Source organism: Poecilia latipinna, unplaced genomic scaffold, assembly GCF_001443285.1.
Source record: "Poecilia latipinna isolate Pla-1442-1.1 unplaced genomic scaffold, P_latipinna-1.0 Scaffold880, whole genome shotgun sequence".
In the NCBI taxonomy this organism is placed as follows: Eukaryota; Metazoa; Chordata; class Actinopteri; order Cyprinodontiformes; family Poeciliidae; genus Poecilia; species Poecilia latipinna.
The window spans coordinates 148,006-163,694 of record NW_015113496.1 but is presented as its reverse complement, the minus strand read 5'-3'; the positions used below and the strand labels follow the sequence as shown (position 1 = coordinate 163,694).

At 42.0% G+C, this 15,689-nt stretch overlaps 1 protein-coding gene across 1 annotated transcript in view; it reads right to left on the bottom strand.

The window, feature by feature from the left end:
• Nucleotides 1-312: 312 nt before the first annotated feature.
• The window catches only part of suclg2 (succinate-CoA ligase GDP-forming subunit beta), a 117,410-nt gene continuing 102,033 nt past the window's right edge, over nt 313-15,689 (bottom strand). Inside the window, exons 10-11 of the mRNA XM_015048393.1 lie at nt 10,591-10,711; nt 313-1,238 (exon numbers count right to left, since the gene is read on the bottom strand). Of these exons, the coding sequence (XP_014903879.1) occupies nt 1,126-1,238; nt 10,591-10,711 (234 nt within the window). The 3' untranslated portion in view covers nt 313-1,125. The remainder of the gene's footprint in view (nt 1,239-10,590; nt 10,712-15,689) is intronic.

Here is a 15,689-nt window from a genome sequence, read left to right as displayed (position 1 = left end):
AGGTTTTTTGCACATTTTTAAAAATAAAAATAAACATCTGTACCTTAAAGCTCCACAGACAGATGATGAAGGATGCTCTGTCTTTCCTGCAGTCAACAGAGTCTGAACTCAAGGACAAAACTGAACAAAACGCTGGAGCTCTTTTCTCAAACAGACACGTCCACCAGATTCTGCAAACACGTTATTTTAAAAATAAAAATAAATAGGCAAAAAAAAAAAATAGTAGAGCCAGTAGTAATAATATGTTTCCTTCCCAGCATTTCTGTCTGTTTCACACAGAGGGGTCATCCTCCAAAGACACACACACGTCACTTCTTTGAAATATCCGTTTTTAATCTCTTAGATTATGTACACAACTATCAGCCTTTGTTTTAGTTGTTAATATACATTCATGATTTTACAAAATGATATATATTTCCCCCATTCTAGTTTCAACATTTCATAAAAAAAAAAAAAAAATTAGAGATGATCGAGCTGTAATGGCAGTAGCCAAACCTTTCAACCTTCAAACCTCAGGCACAAATATATGGAATTAGCACTTTAAACGCAAGACATGATGTAGGAACTCAACTGAGACACATGTAAGGCGCTATAGCTAACCTGAGCCTTGAAGTGAACAGTTTGCACCAGACGTCTTGCCGCCTTTACCTTACGTTACATTGGAAGAGTTCACAGTTTGTTTGTTTTTTGTGCTTAAGAAGTACAAAAAAATGTCTTCCTTTCCCTACAAAAATGAACATAAACACCCTAATATCCAGAGAGACGCGTCTCTTTCCACTGGAAAATGGAATGCAAAGGAATGAAAGTGAAAAACTTCAATCCATTTTCAGTCGGAGGTTCTGGAAACTCCTAAGATGTCCCCCCCCAAAAAAAGGGTGGGAATTTTCTCCATTCAACATGAAATGATGGTTAAAGTAATTAAAAGCAGCCAATTTGTTACATTTAGACAAAAAAATATAGCATGACAGTAAAATGCTTTTGAAAAGTGGAAAAGTGGAAGTGAGAACTCTAAAAAAAAAAAAAAAAAAAGCGACGAGAGAAAATGCAGGTTTGTGGATAGAAAAGGCTGCTGGTGATGATGGAAGCCACGGAGGAGCAAAAGTGTGGAGATGTCGGCAGAAGCTCTCACTTCCTGATGGCGGCCACCGCTTTCTTGGCGGCGTCATCCAGGTTGTCGGCTGCTGTGATGGGCAGGCCGCTCTCGGTCAGGATCCTCTTAGCTTCGTGAACGTTGGTGCCTTATGGAGAGAGAAAAAAAGCAAAACGCGAGTAAAAGAGAGAGCATGGGAAATTACTCAGACAAATGGCTGTGAACAGAGAACCTGAAGGTTTCAAAAAGTCACATTCAAGACTTTTTAAGACCTAATTAATGCCACCTTGAATGAAAATTATAACTGAATAAAACATATAAATATGGAGGATGCATAAATTGCATAAATTGTGAACTTTCTGGGGTCTGCTTGTGGCTCTTTTGTGCTTCATATGACTCTCTATAGCTTTAACTCACATAGTGCCTAGCTTAAGAGTATTTCTTCTTCTTTTTTTTGGCACAGAATGCATTTAGCCTCATATTGGTTGATGAAAAATGAAAGCTGTCCAGCCAACTGGGGATAAATTTGCTCTTACTCATGATAGATGCAAAAAGCCAACCTAGCTAACAGGGGTATATTAGCAGCTAGCTACCAATAGCCTCAACCACCTCGAGTCACATGAAGCAGTGAAGATGTCTATGTGCAACTCAATATTTTGCCTGACAGAAAACTAAATACACAAGATGAAATAGTTTTGAAACAACAAAATTTAAGACTTTGATGAACAAATTTAAGGCCAGCTTGCATTTTTAAGATGGATTTAAGACATTTTAAGGCCTTACTTTAGACACAGGAATTTCAGACTTTTCAAGGATTTGCAGACATCCTACTTAACAAGGTTTGACCCGATCTGACATCTGGAGTTTAGAAGATAAACAGAGGAAGAGCTCCTCAGAAGGAATCACTCCATGGGTCAATGATAGGACATTCACCCGCTGATCCCAGAGCAGTGTTACGGCAATGTGTGTGTGTATGTGCGTGCGTGGATGCTCCCCTGGCTGCGCCGAGGTCAGGGAGAGCAGGTGCTGGGTGACACACCGCTGATCGCAGCCTTCGGTGAACCTGAGAGAAAAAGCCCAGAAACCTCCTGGAGGGATGCGCGGTAATCCCCGAGCCGCTGTGACACGGCGACTGGGCCGCACGCTGCTCAGCCAAATGCGAACCTGACAGCGGAGTCACAACACAGAGCGGGTAGGAGAGGCGAGAGAGGGCGACTGAGTGGGTGGGGGGGTAGGAAGGGAATGGTAAAGAGAGAGCAACAGAGCAAAAGGTCAAACGAAGCAGTGATGCCCCGGTGACTGCTGTAGGAGGCAGGAAGACTCAGCTGTTTGCTTGGCATTTACTGAGTCTACCCACAGTGGAAAAAAACAAAACAAACATCTATTTACATCTAATCAGTCTCATCTGATCGACAGCTCTTTACTCGATCAGCTGATCTCCTGTTGTAACAAACCAGAAGGACTCTCTTCCAGGAAGGGCTGAGATTATCCTCCAATCGGATTCTCCGTTTGTTCATAGGGTTCAAGGTGGTAACCCTGACTGGTCCTTGTGCAAACTGTCAAAGTGATGCTTACAGTCCCTTATAGAGGTGTGTGTTACACTATTCCAGCAGTTCAAATAAGATCCTTATTCCATCTATGTGAGGTTCAGTGGAGCAGTAGGACGTTACTCATTTAAATGATTTGGAGATTTCTATGTTTATCAGCAGGAAACCATCATAAACAATTTGTTGGCAGTAATTCATGTAAACGGTGCCTTCCACAGGAATTTACAATTCTTGAGCTTTTAGGAGAGGAAGCAACTCTGAGCCCTAAACTGAACTTTCTGGGTGACGCGCAAAATAATGTCTGTTCTAAAAAAGGGGTTTCAAAATGTTTCCATTTCCAAACATTTCCATGTTTTCCCACGGTGCTCCAAAAGGCATTAGCTTCTGTTCAGGGACCCCATTTAGTAAACACACAGACAATGCTAGAAAATATGTAAAATAAAAAATGCAGACATTAGAATGTATACTCCCCACCCTGGATTTTATTCACTGTAAAGTAATAATTTCAGTTTAGCATAAAAAATGCTGCCTGATGTTTTCTGGTTTTAGCTCTTAGGGTTTTTATCCACCTGATAAATTTGCCAATCAGCCAATCAGAAAGATGAGCAATGAACATTTCAATTAGTTATTTTTAACATATTTACCACAATAATTATTGATGAACAGATTAGATTTTAAGATAAAAAAAATCACTATTAGATTCAATTTTGCTATAATCAGCTTTTTTTTGTCACCCCTCATTTTCTCTTCAATCCTTTTGAATCCCCTCCAGCGCCCCCTAGTGGCCCTAGCCCCAACTTTGAAAAACACCAATATGAACACATGGTCTCCACTGTGAAACGTGATGGTGGCAGCATCATGCAGGTGGGAAGGCTGTTCTTTAAATCAAAGCATGATCATGCAGTAGGACTGGTTTTCATAATGTAACAGAGGGACCCTAAGTTTGGTTTTTTTGTGTGTAATTTTCACATTCATTTGTCACTTAATTTACAAGATCAATACCCGATTAACTGATCTCCTTGCAGCTTAAGCCACTCTGGTTTTGGTCAGACCTACGGAGAAGGTTTGTGCTAGCTCAGACGCTCCCAGCTTGACCTCTGCTCCCCTGTTCCTCCCCACCCCCCCTCTCACCTCCCCCGGCTGGCGTGTAATTTGTAATTAAAACGCGGTACGTGAATCCTCCGGAGGCCCGGCCACCCTGATCAATAGACCTTTCATGAGGAATTCTATTACCAGCGCCACTTAGCGCCTAATATTTCACCTCTTTTGTCCAGCCGTATAAGTCACTCCATACACATTTTCCGCGAGCTCACACTCCAAAACAATCAATTCGGCGATGTGATTAATTAGAACGCGAGCAGGAAGAGACCTTGTTCTGACACGCGAGCGGGGGATAGGGTGTCTCGAGTCGTTTTCTCGCCAAGCGGCGGACGGTGTGCCGGTTCGTGTCTCAATTGCTGACGCTGTCGCTCACACAAACACGCAAAGAGAGAGAGAGAGGAACAACTGCAGAGCTGCTCACTTTACATTCAGCAGACTGACCAATGAGCTGCTCTAGGATTGATGGATCTATGATGCTCTGCTGTCAGACTTATCTGTCAGATGATTAATTCAACAAGCTTAAAAACAACAGTGGACAAAAAAACACAAGCGGAGAAGCTGTCACCGCAAATACATTATATAGGAGATTTCCTTAAAAACAAAAAAAAAAGACAAATAAGAAAAGGGAAAGTGAAATAATTTAAACATTTTCTCTCCTCCCCCCCAAAAAACGTAAATATTTATGAGCAGCAGTGGCGCGTGCCACATTGTTCCGATGATACATCTGCGCTACCTGTGCTGCCCGTGTAAAGTGTGAAGGCAGGCAGGGAGCGACACATCTGCGGGGGAGAGGAGGAAAAGTCATGCATTTATGTGGCGCGTTTTGCTGCACATGTGTGCGTGAAGGCTGATTGCAGTTCCGCTGTGAGCGGTAGGGAGCACTGATGGCTCACAGCGGCGGCCGCGAAGACGGAGCCCCGCTGGATGAGAGCGAGTGACCGAGTGGAGGAGGAGGATGAGAGGAGGAAGTGGAGGGGGATCCATGTTTATTCATGGGAGTTCTCACCTGCAGCCACTAGGTGCTGCCAGAGACCTACTGACAGGCTGCAGTACTGAGCTTTACGCCTGTGTTCAGGCATGTAGGTTTCAAGAAATTACACAATCATTGACAAGTTTATTTACTTAGTAATACTGTTGAGAAAAGTTGACATTTATTTGGATGGTTATGAGCCAAAGCTTGTGAAAAACTAAAAATGGGTTTCTTAGAAAGATAAAATAATACATAAAGATTTTTTGACGTTTGGTGTGGTTTGCCTTCACGTTTCACTTTTTCGCAAGCGGACTATAATTTGAGAATTATCATTGCTCCCATTTGACAGAAGTGACAGGAGGGGGATATATCACAGACCTGGAAAAAAAAAATCAAACATGGACGTCCTGCTTGCTGCATTTGAGCTGTCACTAGGCCTGTCACGATAACAAATTTTGCTGAGCGATTAGTTGTCTAAAAAATTATTGCGATAAACGATAATATTGTTTCAAGACCTTTTGACACTGATTTAATGGAAATGACTAATAATGCATGTGATTTCCTGCCATAGATAGTTCTTCTTTATTTTCAAAAGAACACATAACACTGGAACTGAAAAACATCAGCCTACTGAAAAGCATGGCAGTGTATTACACGGTTTATGTACTTCTTACAATATAATAACTCGTCCGTATTGGTTGTGCGTCTGTCTCTCAGCTTCCTTTTGACGATACCTGGTACCTGTAAGGGTATCTTGCCTACATCTTGCATAAAATGCGAGTTATACTTTTTTAAACCATATCTCATCATTACTGATGAAATTAACCCAGAACCACCTCTAACCGCCAATATAAATGAGAATGCTCAGACTCCAATGCTAGAGGAACTTAATTTAGAACATTAAACTACATAAATTCAAAGCTACAACCGTGTGTTTTTTTTAAACTCTTCAGACTCTGATTTGATGTGAGCCGACAACAAACCAAAGCTACAACCAGATCTGCAGTCAGTATTTAGCTGTGTGTTACACTGCCACTTTACAACTCGTTTCTTTTGGAGCTCTCCTCCAATTAGGAAGCTCACTTGTGACAATTGAGAGAATGTCACTTTGATCCATGAGTTAATTACAGGTCAACTTTTAAAGAGCGTAACAAGGCCAGGGACCGTGCCAGTTTCTGCACAGCAGAACTTCAATTGATGCCACCGAACATAAAACTGTGACTAACTCTGTCGTAGCACGCCGATATCTGTTGGGGAAACTCGTCTCTCTGACAAGCATGAAAAAAAGTTGGGTCAGTTTCATACACAAAATGTATCTGAAGTGCCTCGGTGCAGGCAGAAAGGCAAGTTGAGATAATGTCTTTTCTTTGGTTTTTGTGAGGATGTTGGCAGTAGAAACAAGGAAGACTTAGGGGGTCTTCATCATCCTCCGGTTAATCCGTTCTCAATCAAATTAATGGCTTAATCCAAGTCTGTGATTCTCAAACGGTGATGCTAGGGCCACTGGTGGAAAGAGTAGCAAAAGTGGACAACAGTGAACCATCAAGTGCTGGTGGCTCCTTATGTTGTGTTCAATGCACCTTTGAATTCGGAGCTTCGGTGTCTGGATAACATTAAACCCAACTAAACCGAGATCCTTTTGGTCGACATTTCCTCATGCATCCTTTGCACCATTTCAGACATTCAGATGATTAAATTATACCTCTTTCATCGGATATAATCTCTAACCCACTGTCTAGTGTATTAAACATTTTTTTCAAACAGCTAAATTTTGCTAAAACGTATTTTTTCATAGAAATGCATGGGGAAGCTTTGAGATCATTGTGCTGCTTGAAGGTTAACTACCTGATCATTCCTTTCAGCAAGAAACACCATTTAAATCTGACAAAAGGTCACAAGACGCTGGCTTATTACCAAGCGCGGCAGCTTTTTAACATCTTTTACCGTCTTTACAAAATAACGATTCAGATTTCATGATTTTGTTTTGGCATTGTAAAAGCCCTTGATATGACTCTCTGTGTTTGTGAACATGAGCCGCTCGCAGACAACAAAGCATCTTTATTAATACTATTTATAACCGAGCTACAGAGCTCTGCTCAGACACATACCGATTTCACTGGAACCTCTCAGGTAGAGGAGAAGAAGAAAAGTCACAAAAACCTGTTCTGCACAGGCGGTTGTCCACAGAGGTCACACAGGCTTTTGGGTCAACCAGACAAAAAGCCTCCGAGTTGAGAATTAGGGCAAAGTTTTCAGTGAACGTTTACAGTTTAAGTTGTCGGTTCTTGACTTTCTCTTCTCCAGCTTAAAAGTTGTCCCTCCTCAGATTTGTATTTTATCTGATACATCAGCTTTTTATTTTTGTTTACGATTAAACTTTTTTTTTTAGAACATTTCTAGTAAAACTGCCTTAACATGTCTACTTATTTTAGCTTCAGCTTACAGAATGTCATTTACAGAGAAAATGCGATTCTTCCAGTGAATTTTCGCTAACTGCTAAACTAGCTTCTGGGAGCCACAGTGAAAGATTAGATGAGAAACATGAAATTTCCAGTCCCTGAAAATCTTTTCCACAGTAGCTAGAACTGTCTACATGCAAGGCAGCCATATTGGATTTCGAGGTCAGGGCAGGTTAGGAAAATCCCAAATTTCTATTTTGGAATTTTAACTGTGTGAATTATTATTATTTTTTTTCCAATTTTGAACTCAAAAATCCCCACTTCTGAGAGACAAAACAAGTTAGCAGATAATAAAAAAAAAATATTTTAAAAGTTACGTCTTTTTTTTTCCTGTTGTATGATGTAAAACAGCAAACCGAAAAAGTCCAAGTCGTACAAGTTTTAGAAAATGTCTGCAGTATTACTTGGAAAACCTTCGGTTGACTGAAGTGGCGCTTCAGACGAACATTTTACAACAACAACGGCTTGGTCAAGAAGCTCAACTTCATGAAACATGCCCATGACAAAAAAAATAAATAAATAAAAAAAAATCTAAACTATTTTTAGAAAGAATACTTAATTAAATAATAACCAACAGAGCCCCAGCAGTCTAACAGTGAGAGAGTAGCTGTTCCCATACTTGCTGACCTCTAATCTTTATGCAAAAAAAAAAAGTTCCTTCATATCAGAGTTACATTCTTCGACTCTGAATATGATTGCTGTATCTCACAGCAGTTGGAGTATTCCCTTTACGTTCCAGGATGAAGAACTGCCTCCGCCCTCATGTGTCCAACATCAAATGCCTCTCATTTGCAGGCAGAGCAGGGGGCTCCTTGATGCTGCAGCAGCTTCTTCCTTTGAAGTGCTAGCCAGCCATTAATTTAAGTTTTCATGTCTTTTAAACTGTCTAGACCGCTGTTTAAGAAAGAAGTCGCGCGGCTAAGTCGGCCGGATTTAAACCACATATTTGACACTGGCAGTTTAATCTCCGGGATCATGTTTTTGGTGAACTCTAAAAAGCCTAACGTGGCAGCCAGAAGCAGCAGCAGCAGCAGAAAAAAAAAAAAAAGTATTTAAGATGCACAGGATTTATTCCGATAATCTAAATGCAGAAAGCTGCATTTCCAGAATCTGTTGGTACAATCTGTGCAGAACGGCCATTTAAAGAATAATGGCTCGGATTCTACCGAAGGTCCCGTTTTATCCTTATTAGGATCCAAAATCTCTTCTTAAATAAACAAGACGACACCTTTAAGCAAAAATCAAACCTCTTGTCTCCTAGAGAACGGCTCAGTGAGTCAATAGGTTGGAGAACGCAGTCACTCTTTCTCTCCCCTGGACCCTGAGGACTACTTAAAGGGAAAAAGTGTGCCTTCAAGTCGCAGCAGACAGCATACTCACAGTGCAACGAGTCCATTTTCCTGCTGTAGCCAAAGAGGGCAGTGCTGCACTTTCTCAAGGAGCTCCCTCCTATTTATACCTTCAATATTTTTTTACCGCACATGCGTAAATATTTTCTGTTTTTTTTTTCTTCCCCCAGAGCTGAATCTGTTAGACAAATATAAAATGGCAAGATTACAGTCATCCCCCCCTCACAAACATTAATACATCCCTAATAGCACCCTGACCACATGGCACCTCTCCTCTACATCTGGGAATACATAACTCTCCGCCTGTGCAATCAAGTGCCGTCTTTTAAAAAGAGCCTTTCCAATTAAAAGTGCGCCCGTTAATCCATTCTGATCCCGTTGAAGAGCGCCAGGCCGTGCTCGCCGCCCGGCATCCGGCCGAGCGAGCTGAGCTGATTGATTCCGAACCAATCCTCTCTGCAACGCTGAAGCCCGCGATGTAATGACCCACGACTAAAGCCTGGATTAGGCCCAGGCCAGGAGAGCACTGGTCGGGAGCGTCAGACGGAGGCTGACCTTCTGCCACGTTTGCAAGTCGGGCTGAGTTACGCAGCCCTAATGTGAGACATGCTTCAACTTACTGAGAGGCGGTTTTAATTGCTAATTTGGTTATTTCGAGTGCAGACAAACGTGGCGCTTGTGGGCCCTTCCTCTCCGGTAGCAATTTAAATGAACTGGATGTTTCGACGGTGTGCTTAATCAGCCAGTTTGAAAATACACAGAGGGATGTTCCAGCAGAGCTTCTTTCCCCTCCGTTTGGCTTCAGAGTTAAAACGCACGTACAATTTTATTTCATTGTACTTCATCCAAGTCCCTTTACAGACAAACGTGACTGAAAGCAACGTTGACACTTTGTTTTCTTCTGAAAATGTGCCCGTTGACTGCCGCGCTACCGGCTAGCTGTCCATTACCGGCTACTGCGCCTCCGCACACAGCCAGGTCGTGGAAGCAGGTTAAAAGCCTCGAGCTAGAAACTGTATATTAAATGCTAATAAATACACACCCTTCACTTTGTGCTCTGGACACACAACTAAGCAGGCTCTTGACGATTAAGGTAAGCAGCAACTGTCCCCGTGTCGGTGAGAGCCACAGCTTCCCACACACAGTGGACTGAGTGGCATTAGCATACGCAGGTGAAAGGTGAGCCAATCAGTGCCGTGTCAACTGCTACTCTGACTGCCGCTAATGAAACGCGCAACAGAATGTGATGCGTGTGAAAAATGACTTGCTATTCTAACGGCGACGACGGGCTGCAATGGGGGAGGGGGTTCAAGCGCCATGTACACAACAATGGCTCCAAGGTAGCAAACATGTGGAGCAAACATGTGGCTTACATGCAAAAGACTCTGTTTACTGCACAGCACTCTGAACGCACCATTCCAACAGCGAGACAATCATCAGAAAAGAAACAGAAAAACTGGTTGCAGAGTATATGAAGCTAGATACACGTGCTAGAGTGGCCTAGTCAAAGTCCACACCAAAATTCAACTGCGAATCTGTGGCAAAACTTGAAAATTGCTGTTAGCAGATGCGCTACAGTCAATCTGAGCTGGAGCCGTTTTGCGAACAAAGCGCATCAGTCTCCAGATGTGCAAAACCGACGAGGTTCAATAGGAGGCTGAGTAGAAATGAACACCAAACATTTCAGTTTGTAAGCAGTGTTTTATTTCCTGTCACTTCACAGTTATGCACTATTCTGAGTTGGTCTATCATAAAATCCCAGTTGTACTGGGACAAAATGGGAATATGTTCAATGGGCATCAATATGTTTTACTGTGAATCAGAACCTCCAGAACAATTCATCTGTTTGCATGGCAGATCTTAAAGACGGGTCAAAACCTGAGACACAGAGAACAGCAGGCTGTGGGATTCCTTTTTGTTTTCCAAGACGCCATCATTTCCTATTCATATAAAACTTATATTGCGGTGAAGTGCTTTTAATATCGGCTAGAGGAAAATCAATGCGGTGTAAACCGTGTTCTGTAGGAGCACGAGGAAAAACGCTGGCGTGTCAGCGCACAAGCTACTGTTTTACCTTCGAGCCTGACCACCAGCGGGACCTTGAGCTCCAGCTCTCGACAGGCTTTGGTGATGCCGTTGGCAATGATGGCACAGTTGACAATCCCTCCAAAGATGTTGACCAAGATGGCTTCGACCTGTGAAAAGACAAGATATTTTAGCGTGGAAGCCGGTGACGCAGGATTTTTGCAAGTTAATGCACAACATGTGAACTAACAGAGGATGACAAGAACGTCTGGATTTAATAAAACAGTTTTTAGCCAATGTACAGGAAAAAAGGGACTGCTGAAGAAAAAACAAGGGCTGCATGGATGGTGAAGCTGCCTGAAGAAAACCATTAAAATGCAGAAGAGCACAGAAGCAAGCTAAAAACAGAAGTAATTTGGGGATGAGATCAAAAGTTGTGTTTCTTAAAGGAGTCAACAAAGCTAATAATGGAAAGTATCTTCTTACTATGTAATGGCTGTGGATCGATGCTGATGCTGGCGTTTTGGAGATATGTAAACTCAGACTGAAAATTTGCACTATTCTCAAATAAAGCTGAGCAACATCATTGGATGGCCTAGCATGAAAATGATCCAAAACAAAAACACAGGTTGCGCTGTCACTGGCTACAGCAGAAATGGCGAAGGTTCACCTCAGTCTCCTGACCTCAGTGTCACCGAGATCTCAAACAAGCAACGGCGCCTCCGCACACAGCCAGGTCACGGGAGCAAGTTAAAAGCCTCGAGCTAGAAACTGTATATTAAATGCTAATAAATACACACCCTTCACTTTGTGCTCTGGACACACAACTAAGCAGGATCTTGACGATTAAGGTAAGCAGCAACTGTCCCCGTGTCGGTGAGAGCCACAGCTTCCCACACACAGTGGACTGAGTGGCATTAGCATACGCAAGTGAAAGGTGAGCCAATCAGTGCCGTGTCAACTGCTACTCTGACTGCCGCTAATGAAAACTGCAACACGATGCAGTGTGTTAAACATCCACTGCTGCTCTCACAGCGATGATGGGTTGCCATGGGGAATGAAACAAGGGGATACACAACAATGGCTCCAAAGTTTTATACAAGTAAAAAAAAAAAAAAAAATCATACACACACTTAGATAATAAAATAAAGTGCAACCAGTTGGATTCAGAAAGTCCCCTTGATAGCCAATAGTCCACCTGTGTGTACTTTAGTCTCAGCAGTTAGAGGTTTTTTAGGTGAACACTGGTGAGCAAACAGGATGATGAAGGTCAAGGAAGGCACCACAACGGCAAGGATACCTTGACGTTTAAACCAGGGATGGGTTAAAAAATATAGAAAATTGTTTGACCAATCTTATGAAAACGGAAAGGGGGCAGGACAATGTAAGAAAATGAAGAACCTCCTGAACAATGTCAGAGGAGGCTACACGTGGTACTGAGAACCCAGGGTAATTAATATTTTGATCACCACTGTGTGTCAAACTTTGTGTGGCCTACCACTGAAGGTGTTTAATTTAAGACTGTTCAAGATCCTGCCTCAAAATCAGAGAAAATATGGTAAGAATATGATGACGCAAAATATAGCTGTCAAAACCAAGTCACCACAAATGGAAGACAAACCCATAATTAGCAGGACTTATGGTCAGCAGATCTAGAAGTCGATTTCATTTTTGTTGCCAGCCATGTCTTCTACGACATGGTTATGGATATGGTCGGACAAACCTTCTGAATTTCAAATAGCAAGTTGTGCCAGACAATCTCGCCGTCTACCGTGTGCTTACTTTCGCCGTCTCTGGTGTTCTTACGGTGAAGGGATCTTAAAGTTTCTCATGAAGTGAGCAGCTGAGACTGATATCAGGCGAGCAGAGAAACACAAGCAGCCGGAGTGTGCATGTGTGCGATTACACTAACAATCTAGCACTTGGTAATTACCCTGGCTAGCTCAGTGGAAAAGTAGACTTAGAGCACACAGGATTAATCCTCCGTGTTTGTTTATAATCACTGCTAATCTGTTAGCGCCGATTTGGCTGAGCAGCTTGTGGGGGTGTGCGCCCGTGTGCCTGCCTGTTGTGAATGTGTATGTTTCCAGCATGCAGTAATGATGTTTACGGGCGGGTGGGGAGAAAGATCAAGGACTTGGATTGCTATCAGAGCGACAGCCGTGGCATTGTCCTCGACATGCTATCCAAATGAGCATCTCCTTATGAGACGGCGGAGGATGACACGAGACCCAGAGAGAGCTCAGAAAGTAACTCTGAGGTGGGGAAGTACCAAAAAGACTCACACTACCATCTGAGGAAGCTGTTAGTGCTTCGTTTTTTTTATTTTATTTTTTATGACTGAATTTCTAATGCGCGGATGCAACCAGGGATGGATAAAAACGGGTGAAAAGGCAGGCTAATGGCAGCCTTGAATCACAAACAAACATGACTCAGATGTTTCGATGCACGATGAAGACATTCAGAGAAAATATGTTGAAATAATAGACTAAATAAAAGCAAAGAATTGCACATTTTTTATAAATACTTTTGACATCATCGGAACCAAAAAAGCAAGGCGTATGAGTTTATGGAATATAATCTAATCACTCACCTTGTTTTTATTTTTTTATTTTACTGAAGCATCTAAGTCTCATATTTCCAGCGATTTGATTTCTTTGGAGTTCAAAATGCTAAAGATAAATCCACGACTTAAAGATATCGGTCTTCTCTGACTTCAAAGCAAGTAATATTTTCAGAGTCCAAGTCAAATCCCTAAAGACTGAAATTAGCATTCTCCCCCTGGATGCTTATAATTTAGACTTCTCAAAACACAGAACTGCTTAAGGTTATGAATCGGCAAACAACTTTTGCAGTTTACCTACAAGTCACATAGGGCACACAGGAAGAAGGTGCTCTGCGTAAACGAGGTTATAAATGAATATCTAGATATTCATTCAAAAAGGGGTTTTGAACACCTTGAAACATGGTGGTGGCAGGATCATACTTTGGGGATGTTTGGTGAGAGTCAATGCTGGTAGAAACCTAAATCCTAAACTCATGCCTGGTACCATATTGGAGAGCGCAGCATCTGCAATGGTCCAGTCAAAGTTCAGACCTACAAACACAATATTTGACACACTTTTTAGATTTCTCTTCATCAAAACATATAGAAACCAGATTATTTTCTCCCAATTTGCAACAGTGTTCGACTGTGTGTATGTTTATCACCTAAAATCATATTAAAATACATAAAATCTTCTGGTTACAACAAATAGTTGAGTGGATATAATTGACTTCTAACTTAACCGCCTGAAGTAAGCATTTTCCCAAACTACATGTTCATCAAACTGTGATAATAAATGTTTAATGCACTGAATTAAACAATTTAACAAACCATCCAGTTTTCATGCTTTTTATGAATGAATCTTTGAAAAAAAACAATAAAAAAAAAAACACACACACAAATGTTCATTTTATAGACATCACACAATGTGGGCTATAACTTAAAAAAAAAATACATAAAGCACACAATGTAACACAATGCAGCTTGTAGTGGGGTAGCCACTACAAGCTGCCCCACTAGGGGGCAGTAGAGATTTAGACACCATATGCAGCCAAATGAGCAGTAGTTCTATTCTCACCATATCTACAGCCCATTTTTCAACTCTGTCTCTATTGGGAAGCACCATATTTCTTCCATTCATGCGTCTCCCATTGACAACAATGTATATTAATGATACACAGGACATGATTTATGCTTCTTGGCACAAACGTGAATGCAGTCTATAGAAATATGGATGTAGGGAAGAGCAAGTTGTACTTTGCTGTAAGTTTGTTTTATTTTTCCACCCAGTCTTTGGTTTACAAGAAGGTACAAGCCAAGGAACATTATTCTCCCTGCGGAGGGAGAGAGATGTCTACAAAGAAGCGGATATTTGATTAGAAAAAACTGGTCTCCCACTTGTGCCTAGTCCAAGAAGAGACGCAACAAAACTCAAGCTTGCATTTATAATCTTCTGTGTATATCCATTTAGTCCCAGTAGTGTTACATGGGGGTTAAAACGATTCAATAATAAGATGGTCTAGGCAATAGGAGCCAAATTTAGAGCTGATTTCTCATCTCCTGCAATCAAAATCTCACATTTCTCTCTTCCATGTAGGTTCTCTATGCCTCTGAAATCCAGCTTCAAGCCATGAAACAGCCCTGCACACTTCAATCCGCCAGAAAAAACCTTCCAAATCCCACTCCAGCGCATTTTACCTCCCCGTTACAGAAGAACAGTCTTTTCCTTAAAGGCGTTCATTTAAGGTGAGCTAAGCTGGCAGCGGGGTAGGTTCCTTTCATCAGAGCTCGGCATAAAGGCATCAGGTACAGTATAATGTGCCAGCTCGCTCTTTTTCAGCAGATCTTTGTGCTTTCTTTCACTCGCAGAATGAGCTCTTACCTTTTTTCTTTTTTTTTTACCTGGGTTCTGGTGAAATGATTCAAATTTTGCAGAATTAGGTTACTGCTGCTGGCGTTCCAATGCCATGCCAAGGTTTCTTTCGCGTCGAGTAAGAAAAAAAAAAGGGCCTTCACCAGAGAAACAAGCTTTTCTGCCTGCTTTTATACGCCCCACTAAGTGCATTTAGGCCAAGAAAGAAATGTAGCCCAAACAATTTGACATGCTCATGTGAATCTATCCTCCTGTCTGGGCGCTTTCGTGAGACGTGTGTCTGTGATGCATCTTGCGTTGGGCTCGTCTCATAACTGAGCGTCAGCTGCCGTCTGCGTCGTCTCAAATGTGCATTGGAAAGTAACGCCGCACGGCACAGAAAGTCTTTATAAAATTGATGCTTCGAGCAGCAAACAAACAGGTTTTTGCTTTTTCTCCTCCAGACTTTCACTCAGGGGACAATACACACATTGTCTCTTTCTACAAGGCTCCTTCACGAGTTCCTGTGTTCCTGAATTATCACGAAAATACACATTTTCATGCCCGTATTCCTGTTAAGTGTCGCTAATCTCTCTGCAGAAGAGACAAGGAAAAGCGCCCTGCTCTCTTTGTTAGCAGGAAGCTGATAGGAGGAGGAAAAGGCAGCACTGAAGATGGGTGCGTGTGTGTCTCTCTGTGGCCTATTAAGGGCTATTGTTCAGTCTTATCTGCTGGAGACAGCCTGTACAGT